This window comes from Fistularia commersonii, chromosome 15, assembly GCF_037954325.1.
Source record: "Fistularia commersonii isolate RoL2024-O1a breed Wild chromosome 15, RoL_Fcom_v1.0, whole genome shotgun sequence".
Lineage (NCBI taxonomy): Eukaryota > Metazoa > Chordata > Actinopteri > Syngnathiformes > Fistulariidae > Fistularia > Fistularia commersonii.
This window is the reverse complement of record NC_141298.1, coordinates 12,066,403-12,079,263: the sequence shown is the minus strand read 5'-3', so window position 1 is coordinate 12,079,263 and position 12,861 is coordinate 12,066,403. Positions and strand designations below refer to the sequence as shown.

At 48.7% G+C, this 12,861-nt stretch overlaps 1 protein-coding gene across 3 annotated transcripts; it reads right to left on the bottom strand.

Moving 5' to 3' along the window:
• Nucleotides 1–6,118: 6,118 nt before the first annotated feature.
• LOC147226532 (protein phosphatase 1D-like) lies at nt 6,119–12,223 on the bottom strand. Of its 3 annotated transcripts, none has more exons than XM_086160241.1 (7): nt 11,545–12,223; nt 10,614–10,842; nt 10,389–10,513; nt 9,503–9,684; nt 9,188–9,415; nt 8,303–8,390; nt 7,667–7,799 (listed from the first exon to the last, which is right to left on the bottom strand). In XM_086160241.1, exons 1-6 carry the CDS (start codon nt 12,023–12,025, stop codon nt 8,307–8,309), a joined length of 1,329 nt encoding a protein of 442 aa, XP_086016367.1. In that variant the 5' UTR covers nt 12,026–12,223; the 3' UTR covers nt 7,667–7,799; nt 8,303–8,306. The 3 variants fall into 3 exon arrangements, with proteins under 3 accessions (XP_086016366.1, XP_086016367.1, XP_086016368.1); XM_086160242.1 differs by having other exon boundaries at nt 7,677–7,796; XM_086160240.1 differs by lacking the exon at nt 8,303–8,390 and having other exon boundaries at nt 6,119–7,799.
• Between the last annotated feature and the right edge of the window lie 638 nt (nt 12,224–12,861).

Genomic DNA, 12,861 nt, shown 5'->3' with positions numbered 1-12,861 from the left:
CGCCCGCCTCGGTCCACCTGCACGGAGGCGCGCGGCCGTGCGTGCGCTCTCTCTGGCGCGCGGTGCGTTCCAACGGTGGCAGCCAATGGGAGCGAGCGGAACCCGAGTCCGCGCGCGGAGGCTCGCTGTCGGGGTGGGCGGGGCATGCGTGTGTTTGTTTGTGTGTGTGTGTGTTTGTTTGTACGTCCTAATGTATATCTATGTATTTATGTGTATGCATATGTGTGTGTTTGTGTATGAGTGTGTGGGTGTTAGTGTGTGTGTGTGTTTGTGTGTGTGTGTGTGTGTGTGTGTGTGCGTGTGTGTGCGCCCGTATGTGTGTCTGTGTGTGTGTCCGTATCCTGTATGTATATCCATGTACTTATCTGTATGTATATATTTGAGTGTGTGTGCGTGTGTGTCCTTATGTACATCTATGTATGTGTCTGTATATATGTGTCTATGTGTGAGTGTTTGGTTGTATGTCTTTATGTTTATCTATGTATTTATGTATATGTATATGAGTATGTGTGTGTGTTTGTGTGTGTGTGTGTTTCTTTGTATGTCCTTATGTATATGTATGAACGTGTGTATCTTTATACGTGTGTGTTTGTTTGTATGTCCTTATGTATATCTATGTATTTATCTCTATGCATATGTGTGTGTGTATTATGTATTTAAGTGCCTGTATATATGTGTGTTTGTGTGTGTGTGTTTGTATGTCCCAATGTATATCTATGTATTTATGTGTATGCATATGTGTGTGTGTCTGTGTGTGTGCATGTGTGTATTTGTATGTCTTTATGTATATCTATGTATTTATGTGTATGCATATGTGTGTGTTTGTTTGTGTGTGTGTGTGTGTGTGTGTGTGTGTGTGTGTGTGTGTGTTTGTATGTCCTCATGTATATCTATGTATTTCTGTATATGTACATGGGTGTGTGTTTGTGTGTGCGTGCAGGGATTTGAAGGTCATCCAGGGACTTGGAGCCCAACGGGAGAACTCCTTAATTATGGGTCGGCACGCTGTCACGTACCCAGTCACAACTTTTTTAATTTCCTCCAAGCCCCGCCCGCTTTTTCAAAATGTTTTATTTATTTATTTAGTTTATTTTTAAACCATCTCTCCTTCCTGTTAGTTCACCCCATCATCGGGTCGTTCAAGGTTTCTATGGCGATGACATCGGGCGTCTCCGGCCGCCCGTCCACGGCCACAGGCGGGATTAGGGGATTGAGGATCCTCATCCAGTGGGGATTAACTTTCCAGTTTGTTTCCAGATCAATGCACGGGGGAGCAGAACCTGGATTATCATCCGGAATTTAATCCAGAATTCACCTGTGGGGAGGCCACAGAGCTAACCCCTCCTGTCCACACACACACACACACACACACACACACACACACACCCACACACCATATGTTCTTACTGAGGTAGAGGTGATGAAGGTACATCCTTATTTCCAGGAAACCGTCAGAGGTTCTGGGTCACTGTAAGACTGTGTTCTCTGTGGTTTCTCTCCATGTTCTCCAGCCTGGATTCTGTCTTTGGGTTCTTTCCATGTTCTACCGTGAATGAGATTGTGAATGCGTGTATGATTGACAGCTGAGCTGTCCCGTTTAGGCTCCGCCCCTCCGGCTGTGTTGCTCCGGCGAAGGCAAGGGCCGTCGATCGGAGGCGGGTCAAAGGTCGTCCCGGTACCCTTCGCTGCTGGGTGTGTGTTTGGGCGAGGCACGGACGAGAGAATCAGTAGCCCTCGTGGCGAAGGAATGATGTGGGTTTTTGGTCGCCACGGTAACGACCACGACTTCTACCCCGAGCAACGTATGTGTTTCCCCCGTGATGTTCCGATGAATGTTATCCCGTAACATACACACACACACACACACACACACACACACACACACATACACACATACACACATTTACACTTCATCAGTGGTCTTCGGTGGTCAATGTCGTCGTCGGGAATCTAATGGAAAAAAAAAGTTTTAAATAAAGGTTCTCTCTTCTGGGGGAATAACAGATAACAGATATCTATATCTACAGTAGCCGGTTAAGCTGATTAGCCGACGGCCAATCAGCTGATGATACACTCTGATTTATCATATTCACTCCTTGGTGACTTCCTCTTCCGTCTTCCTTCACGGCTGCGTGTCGATTATCACGTTGGGCGGCACCGATTTACAGCAAGATGAATGGCGTTTTGTGATTTATTTTTTTGGGGGGGGTGCACGTGGGTGTGCACGTGTGTTTATAGCGCGTGATTGATTAGACGAAGACGACTCAGCGCCGTCGCCTTCTTGCGAGTTTGGCGGTGAAATGAAGACAGATTTATTCATTCATTCATTCCTTCATCAACTCAGGGTCGGGGGGTGTGGAGACTCTCAGCTGTGATTGGACGAGAGGACCAACCACAGAGCCGCTTTTAGAGACGCACAACCATTCACCCTCTCATTCACACATCTGGACGAACGGTCCTCTGTCACGTGTGTGCTCTGTGGAATCCGGAGAACATGGAAACTCCACACTGCCCTCTCTCCATCTGCGTCTTCTTTGCTAAAAGCGTTCACGCCGTCCTAGTGGCGAGGCAGGGTACTACGCCGGGTACTCTCCTTCTCTGCCCCGTTGGCGCCGAGCCGCCGGGTCATTATCGCCCGAGCCTTTAAACGCCGCCGCAGCTTCCCGTGGGCTCACGATGGTGGCGAGCGGGAAGCGGGATCAGATTGTCACCTCTTTGTGTCGCCGTGACCCTCCCTCCCGCCCCCCCGCAGGCTCGGCCTCAGTGGTTTGATTAGAGCTAAGAGCCTTAGCAGCCCCAGGAGGTCAAATGGATGTCTAAAAGGAATGATTGCCTGCGAGGACACATGAGCCGTGTGTGTGTGTGTGTGTGTGTGTGCGAGAGAGGGGTTGGGTGAGATTAGACGACAACTTCTGTCCAGGGTGACAAAACCAAAATGACCACAAGCATCCACCCCCGACCACACACACCTGGCCACTTTGCACACACACACACACACACACACACACACACACACACACACACACACAGGCACGCACGTCTCAATAGGTCATCTTTGGCTAATCATCAAATTATACAACTGAGTGAAATCTTCTTAGCTTCGACAGCTGACTGTCCCGCTATGTGCTAAGCTAAAGCCCCCCTCCTCTTAAATATATAATTACCTCCCACCCGGGTTCTGCTGGGTCCAGAGTTAGGATTCTGCTACGGAGTAGTATTTCGAGTATGTGGTAGTAGCTGCAGAAGATATTTGGCTCATCTGGGGCTCGCCGCCACCCATCAGTGCCCAAAGTCTTCCATTGATATTTACTTTTAAATCCATTTGTATGTATGTGTCCCTCTGTTGCCCTTCGTAGCGTATTTGCTTTGTTCCGTGCGTGAGGTGAAACGGACTCCTACAACAACAGGACTTATCGGCCGCTAAGAACCTTAGCCTCGACGCACCTCTAAATCCACCCCTGGATCGGGACCGTCTTCGCCTGGAGAGGGGTGGGACGCCACGGGGTGCAAAATGGCGGTCGTAATTAGCACTTAAATACAATTTAAAGGCTGTTTTGGGGTTAAGTTGTTTGAAATAGTGAAGCATGTCGCCACCGCTGCCTTATTTTTTCCACGCCATGGCGAAGAGGGCTCTTTCCGGGCCATAATCCAGCCCCTCACGGCAATGGAACCTCCATCTGGATCCTTGAAAACGGAGATGTTTTGATGGGAGTATGCTAGCTCCCCGGGTTCAGATCTGGAATGGTCGGGATTGGAAGTCAAATGTTCCCTCTTGTGGAGGTCCTGCAGGAATCTGCGTCCATCCGTTCGCGAAGAACCTCCAACACAAACGCCCAAATCAAGAAGGGGTTGTTTTCATTCTGCAGATCGGCCGAAGAACGAAGGCCTCAGATTATAACCTGGCTCCAGGCCCTCCGACAGCGTTCCCCGGGAGGAGAACCTGGCAGACCTGTGATTAACAACAAAAAGTGTTCGGCGCGCGTTGGACGCGGTGGCGTAAATCGTGGCCGTTGGCGCTTTTAACGAGATTGATCGGCTGCCAGCTGATTGGCTCAAGTGGAGTTCTCGCCTCGGGTGCAATGGTTCAATTAGCTAATCCTAAATCTAGATTACAGGTTACAGTGGGATCCCCTCACCTGGGATTAAACCGGCATCGGTCGCCCTCGAGGGCAGCAGCTTCAGCTCCCTCCATTACCCATCCTTTACATCTGATCATCAGCTGACTTACATTCCAGGTAATTACTAGTTGGTTAATGTGTCATTACACGGTGACACTTGGATGAATCCCCCAAAGAATATTTCCATTATTTGGTGAAATTTTCCTTCTTCGTTTTTAGCTTTAGTTGAATGACTAAATTTGAAGGCAATTTTGGGGTAAATTTGGTTCAGATTTTTGGGGCAGTTGATGAATCAGTTGATTTAATCTGTCATCTGCCTCATCTGAAGGAACAAGACCCTTCATCTCAGTCTCATCTATATTCTTACTTTTTTTTTTTCTTGCACATTATTACTTACCTTATTTATAAATGAGTGTAGTCTGTAAACCAATTGCTATAAACATAATTTTTTTCTATATTCTGTGTTTATATGTCAAATATATTTATCTGTAACACGCTCATTGTGTCAGATGAAATGAATGAGATCCCTAATCTCTGCCTTTGTTCCACATGTAAGCTAATTTATAAATTAAAGTAATCAATAATCAAATTCTTATATACATCTATTTTTCTGCAGTCTGTTTTAAACATCAAAGATATCCACATATGAACTTATTTGTAAATAAATGTTATCTCTAATGCAGTTGCTTTTCTCTAATCTTTCTGTTCATCAAAGATATTCACTTATAACATGCTGGCTGTGTCAGATTAAATGAACAAGATCCCTAATCTCAGTCTTTCCTATATTTTCTATTTTTTTCATTCTTTATTCTGCATACAAACTCATTTATAAATAAATGTAATCTGTATTCCTGTGACTATATTCATCTACTTATCTATTATCTGTGTTTTATACATCTAAAATCAATAACACTCACTCAGATTAAGTGAAAATCTGTAATCCAATGACGATATACACAATCTGTGATTGATATAATTGATAAACTTCATCTGCCGTCTGTTTACTATCTACATTTACCTTTTCCATGATCTGTTTCAAATATAACAATTTGAGATTATAATCTGATTACTCTGTCCAGCGGCAGGTTTATAATCTGTTAATGTATTAATCGATCCTGATATCAATTTAATACATAATGCGGCGCCTGTAAATATGTACGTCTCCACGGTGATTTCAGAACGCAAACTAATTCAATCCCCGATCTGTTTCCCCCCAAACGTCGGCCTGTAATCCTCCCTAATCTCTGATTCGCGGTGATATTCCCTCCTGGTATGGAGGGATTATCAACGTGCCAGATGTTTCCCCCGGGCCTGGGGTTTCGGACAGGGCTTGTGACACCGCTCGTCCTGGTGAAGTCTGAGGCGTTCAGGGAAACACAACGAAAGAGGAAACCTCACCTCCCTGTCCTGAAGCTCCACCACCACCTGCTGAATTCAGAAGGTATTGCACCCAACCAGACACGAAGAACCAGCCTGGGTGGATGAAGAACAGGTGGACGTGCAGTTAAAGAGTCGGTGTCCGGGTGGACGAACAGGCAGCATAGATGGAGTCAAAGAATCGGTCTGGATGGACGAATAGGTCGTATGGATGGAGTCAAAGAATCAGTGTGGGTGAGTGGATGGGTTTTATAGGTGGAGTTAAAGAGTAAGTCTGAGTAGATGAGGAGCAGGTGGCGGTAGAGTTTAAGAATCATCACGAGTGGATAAGAACGGATGAATAGGCAGTATTGATGGAATTATAGAATCAGTCTCCGGGTGGACGAATGGGCAGTATAGATGGAGTTGGAGTCAATCATTGAGTGAAGGAGGTGGGGTTGAAAATAGAAAATATTTCTGATGTGTGAGACACTTCCTGGTTATATACATTTGATATATTATAAAAGGGAATAACTATGTCTGTCTGATCCAGTCATTGGTTCAATGAGAGGGTGAGTCGTTGGATGATTGACAGCTGTTCAGGTTAAGCCCCCACCCGAACACAACACGAGTGCACAATCTGGAAAATCCAAACTTTATTACAACACAGAATGTACATGTGTGCGCTATATACATACACACACACGCACACACACATACATATATATATATATGTATAGATAACTATATAGTCACTGTCACTTGCAAATCATGTACCTCATCCACTTTGTCCTGAGACGTAACTGAAGTAGATACGAAATCAGAACCGAGTGCCTCCGCCCCGGCAGCCCTCCCGCACCCACCGATACCCCCAAAACATGCTGCCGGGTCGGAGTCAAATAAGAATTGCATAATAAAACGTACATTACAAAACTGGAATTGCATATTGGACTGCACTGAAACCGAGTCGAGGAAAAGCACCGACTCGTGTGTGTGTGTGTGTGCGTGCGCTAAGGCAACCATCACTGTCTCGGAAACAGAAATCCCTCAAAACAGTTAACAGCTGCCGACGGTCACACTGGACAGATGCGGTAAATATGAATATTTATAACTATGTACGGACTCCTGATTCGCCAGTGAAGCCACCACTTCCTGTTCACATCTTCCAGTTGCTCGGCGTGGAAAATAAGCCAAAAAGACACACACACACACACACACACATGTGAAATGAAAACACGAGGAGGAAGACGTCAAAGAGTTTTTGTTTCTTCTCAGTGCTCAGGTGACGCTGAATGCATTTTTTTTGTCTTGTACAAACAAATTGGACGCTAAAGGCTAGATGCTAATCCTGGACGGCGCTAGCCGAGGTCTGGAGAGGGGAAACGGAGGTCCGGTGACGCCTCGAAAGGACGACACGGAGCGTAAAAAAGAGCCAACGTCGCAGTAAGACACCAGAAACACACACACACACACAAACAAACACACAAACCTTTTAAATGTGGTCAAAATGACCTTCTGTTCAGCATTCATCTCAGACAACGCCTTGAAAATAAATACCCGCATAGCTAAAACACGAGCCGAGACGGAAGCTAACCTCCCTGCACGTCTTGTCACACAACCCGTGTGTAGTTACAAAGCATGTGTTATAATATGGTAATGCATTTCATGGAGGAATAACATTTTAAAAATAAATAAAAAAAAACCAAACAAAAGAAAAACACAGGATGGGACGTCAAAAGTAAACGGTCTATAGGGAAGAAGAGGAGACTTCAGCATGCAGCCGAAAAACCCGGTGACACCTGAATCCTCCCAAAATATGTCAAAATATATTATCGTATGAAAATAGACCGCCGGACATGCAGACGCTTTTTTTCTCTCCTTCCTTTTAATCCTTTTTCTATAAAAACAAGATGGCGGGGGGGTCCGGCGATGGAGAAACTGTTAAAACCGACACGTGGAATCGTATTGGACAACGTATTTACACAGGAGCGGGGAAACGTCCGAAGCCCCACCATTTTGTTTGTGCGCCTCGTCTCAGCAGACGCACAGGAAGGCGCCGGGCCGCGGCGGTAGGACGTCCTCCGCTGACGAGCGGCTCTGACGGGACGGCTCGCCTGCCACGCCGCCGCCTACCATTCGGCGGGTGGGGCTGGGCGGGGAGGGGCGAGGCCTCTTGGCGGCGGGCTCCCGCGCTGGCGGCGAGTCCCGCCGTTTGAAAGCGTCCGCCGGGGCGTCTGCGTCACCGTGGCGACCCGGTCCACCCGGTCCGGACGCCTCCGGAGACCCAGAACCTCCGTCAGGTGGACTGTTCTCTGCGTCCATCTCCTGGAACGAAGCAAGACAAGGTGAAGTCGAACCCTCGTGACCACGACGCCCCAATTTGTACCTCCATTCTGTGTCCCCATATGAGGACGGGGTAGTTTGAGCCCTCTTCTACTTTGGCCCTTTGGCGCCCCCTGGTGGCGGGAGGGTGTCACTGCGGGTGGCATCCTCATAAGTTTATTATGTATAGGCTGATACAAAGTTAATATCACCAATTTGTGACCCGATGTCCTCATGTGAGCATGCAATCAGGAGATGCCAAAAAAAACAAAGTCGCTGAGCACACACACACACAAGCACACAAACAAACAAAGGCATGTGCACACACTCCATGAACAAGGAGGTGGGGCCACACGCAAAGAGCTGCAGGTTCTCCTTCAAAGGTCAGCACATGCGTTGGGTTTACTCCTGCGAACTGTCCCTTTTAAGGTGTCGAGCTAATCGCTAGCACTCGATCTACACGGCGAAGTGGGCGGGGCTTGAAGACATTTTGGATGAGCAGTCACCTCTCTACCACTCCAGGCACGGCCATCCCTCATGATCCTCCCGATAAATCTCATCTTCTCCATAAAACATGCCATCGTCATGCTCCGCCTGTTGGCCCCGGGAGAACAAAAGAGCGACATGGTGACCCCAAGAATGAAAACATCAACAAACATAAACAAGGTGACAAAACCAAAAGATGAGTCGTATATAAGAGCAGACATCGACGGGTGGGAGACAAGACAGGTAGAACATCGGAGGGAGATGATGACCACCACGGTCCGCAAACGGGCCTGGAAATTAGCATCCCGCGATCCCACGGGGTGAGATGATCAGGTCCAAAATTTGCTAACATCTTACTTGTCTGCGTGATGTAACAGTCAGTCTGTGAATTTGTCGCCGCCATCTTGGTTGTGATGCTACAAGCATCTTGAGCTGCCTAGGAAATCATAGGCTATTTTAACTCCTTTTTGAATTGCGCCATCACTTGTTCGATCCTAAGGGCTTCACTTAGAATCCCTATTATGGATTTGCGGTTTCCCGGCCTCCCTCTAGAGGGCGCTAACGTCGTGAGACCGTGTTCCGTTGTGGCAAACATGGGAATTTGGATTTCACAACCACGGCGTTGCTACGTTGACGTCAGTGACTTTAATTCGGAACTCGTAAGTATCACAACGAGAAGGCTAACAGTTACCATAGACCGCCATTCATGGTGCTAAGCTAACAACGGCTGACCAGAGAACATCTATCATGTCAACCAGGATCATGGCCGATTGTGGCCATGTGTGGTCGTCCACTGCGCCACAAATTAGCCCACACATGCTAATTTCCAGCCCCGCTTAGAGGATGCAAACCCGTTCTGTTAACGCTCCTTGTGGTTCAGCAAGGCGCCGGCAAAAGACGCTGACCTTTTCGTCTTTGCATGTGTTATAAGCGGTCCCGGGGAAGGGCATGTGGTTGATCCCCATCGCCATGTCGACCACGATCTCATCCCGATGCATAGGGATGGGGGGACCGCCGCGCTCCTGCAGCGCCAGGACGATGACGGTTGTGTTGTCTGCGCGGAGCATGCGTTCCTTCCAGAACAGCAGGGCGGTGCATCCCAGCCTCCGTGCGCACGACCACGCCTTCGGTCCCTTCCACCACAAAAGAAGAAAACGACCATTACAAAATGCTTCGTGGCGCCCCGACTCATAAATAACGCTGGGCGGCCGATTCCATACCATCATTTTGTCATGGCTGTAGCACATGTTCACAGCATTCTTGGGCGGCATCATGTTCCACAGGCCGTCGCTGCCCAGGATGATGTAACGATGTCGTTTGGGGTCGAGCGTCATGACGGTGGTGTCGGGCTCCGGCGAGACCACAAATTCACCGCTGTAGAAGTCGTAGCTCCACAGATCGCCTTGAACAGATAAAGACCCGAATGAGGACCTGGAACAGTAACACCTCCCATCTTGCAGTAGCTGGAGTTTCATCTCTGCGAAAAATCTCTACACCTGCCAGGAGTCGGCAGCCCTGAGCCTCAAGAGCTATTTGTTGTTAATGCTAATACAGCTTTTGGTTTCAACGCTAGCTGCTAACTTAACCCTCTTTCCCAACAAGTGTCACTGGCGAGGGTTTCCCTTAATGTCATTGGTGGTCCTACGAAGTGGACAGTGATGCCATATGTCCACCACAATGACACCCAGTTTTAAGCACATTTGTAAAAAACAAATACATTTTCCATCCCTCTTAATCTACATCCTGTATCTGTGCACGGATCACAAAAAACTGACCCGACACTTCCTGTATGCTCAATTCTCCTTTTCAGGACTCAATGGACACAATGTCTGCTGCTACCGTGAACAACCCATTCCCACTTTTGCCAATTTGTCTGCTCCCCGTTCAAAGAGTTGTCAGAGTAGTCTGGGACACCTGACTAAAGTGGACGTTACCTTTCCTTAAGCAGCGTTGCGGCTACATTAAGCTTCTTCCGCGAACGTCAAACGTCACTCCAAGCTAACACACAATCGACACGGACGATAGAGGTATGTCTTCGTCAATAAGCCCCCCTCTTGTATTCTGCGGACAAGGACTCAAAGAGGAAAAGAAGGCATTCCAGTTTACCGAGGGATCGAGCGACGGCCAGGAAGGGGATCTGATCGATGACAGTGCTCCTCCTCACTGGCCCGTTGTGCGTCAGCCGAGGCCTCTTCCACACGACCCTGTTGACGCCGGACTTCTTCATCACGCTGCGCAGAGAGTGACATCATGACTATGATTCCTCAGAAAGCCCGAGAGTGGTCGCAGCCGTCGCCGCTTCCGCCCGAGATTTCCAAAGCGAAAGCTCACCTCCCGCCCAGCCGCTCGATCCTCTCCTTCTCCTTGGGGAGCTCGGGCTTGTGGTCCTGGGTGACCTCCAGCGCCGCCAGCGCCACGTCCGACTCGCTCTCTTTCACGCCCACCACCACGGCCGAGTCGCCCACATGGGCCACGTACATGTGCGCGCCACGGATGACGATCACGCTGGCCGTGGTGCCCGACGTGCTGGGGAGGCCGGTGATGGTCTTGGGCCACTCGGCTGCGGGGGGAAGAAGAAGAAGAAGAACGGTTAGAAGCGCGGCATCTCAATCGCATTCGTTTTGGCTTTGCTCGGTGCTAATTATTGTTAGCATCATGACGGCGGTCAGCAGAACAGGATGAAACTCGCTCATCGGCTTCCACCTGCAGAGTTTAGCCAGCACCGAGGCGGAGACCAGGCTAAGGTAGGATACAGCTAGATGGTTTGATGATGCTCCTGCTGGCCCATCTTTTGGTATGATCTGGTAAAAAATACGAAGGTGTTCGCTCATTCATCTACTCGACCTCTCGCCCTGCTTGCAGGGAGCCGATCCGAGCGGGCGTGGACGGTTGTCAACGGGAAGTCCACCGCCGAAGACACCCCAACCATTCACCCACTGGACAATTTAGAGTCTCCAATGAAGCCACTGCTGGATTACAGCGGGAGGAAGAGGCTGGTGGAGACTAACACATAGTGACGCTGCTATCTGGACGTCGGCGTCCACTGGATAACAAACCCCAATGTGATGTCACAAAGGGGGGACGTGACATCACACCTCCAGCTCGGAGCTAAATAGTAAACTAAAAATGGAGGCGACAGATGGAAGTTCTGCAGGAACACATAGGCACCTCAGGGGGATGTCATCAATAATTCAGAGCAAATTTTGCAGATTTTTTTTTTTTTTTTTTTTTCTGTGCGTGATGAAGAGGAGGTCGGACTCACGCAGCTCCTTCCACATGGCGTGGTGACAGGCGACGAAGCCCTTGCGCAGCGCGGCGCACACCTCCGCGTGGTCCGACGACCAGAAGCCGCGCTGGCGCTTCAGCAGCGCCCACAGGTTCTCCCGGGCGAAGCGCGCCGCCTCCGGCCCGCCGTGGCCGTCGAACACGGCGAAGAACGCCACCGACTTGCGGGTGTCGACTACTCGCTCCGCCGCCGCCGACGCCGGAGGGGGAGGCGGCGGCGGTGGCGGCGGCGCGTCTCCGCCACCGCCACCGCCGCCGTCCGGGAGACTCTCGACCCACACCGCGGACACCGGGCCGGGCTCGGCGGCCCCCGCCCCGTCCCGCCCCGCCTTCGGGTCCTCGTTGCCCGCCGACGGCGGCGGCTCGTACTCGATCTTAATCTCGACGACGTCCTCCATGTACTTCCTGCCGCCCTGCTCGGAGAAGGCGCTCATTCGGAAAATGACGGCGTCGTCCATGGTCGGCCAGGAACCGTTCCCCGTCCTCCGCCTCGGTAACCGAGCATGCAGCGGCGGAGCCCGGCTTCGGACAACCGATTTTGCCGCGGCGGGGCGGCCCGAGGCTCCCTTCCCTTTTTTTTTTTTGTTTTTTTTTTTTGTTTATCTCCTCCGGGCGCGTCACTCTGTGCGTGATGACGTCAGACGCTTTAAACCCGTCTGCGTCGCCACTGCGCATGACAGAAGCCGTGCCGCTTTTAAAGGCGAACAAAACAACACGCAGGTGAGGAGGACCCTTTTTTAATTTTTTTTTTTAAGTGAACATAAACAGTATAAACAAATATACACATGTACAAATAAACATGGCAAGGTTTTGAATCCATGAAACAAACGGGGATGAGGGCACGAAAGACATTTGTTCTGTATGTAATCGGAAGTTAACAGTGTTAAAGGTTTGTGAGAAATGATTAATGCTAGACAAAAAAAGAAAGTAAAAGAAAATAATTAATTAAATAGATAGAAAAATAAATAAAGTTAAAAGATAAATAAATAAATACATTTAAAAGAAAAGGGAATCCCACTCTTTTTTTTTAATTGAACATAAACAGTATAAACAAATATACATATGTACAAATAAACATGGCAAGGTTGAATCGGATGTCCATGACACAACCGGGGACGAGGGAGCAAAGGACATAAAGACATTCGTTCTGTATGTAATCAAAAGTTAACAGTGTTAAAGGTTTGTGAGAAATGTTTAATGCGAGACAAAAAAGAAAGTAATTAAATATATAGATAGATAGATAAAATCTAATAAATAGATAAATTTAAAAAAAGGGGGAAACAAGGGAATCCAA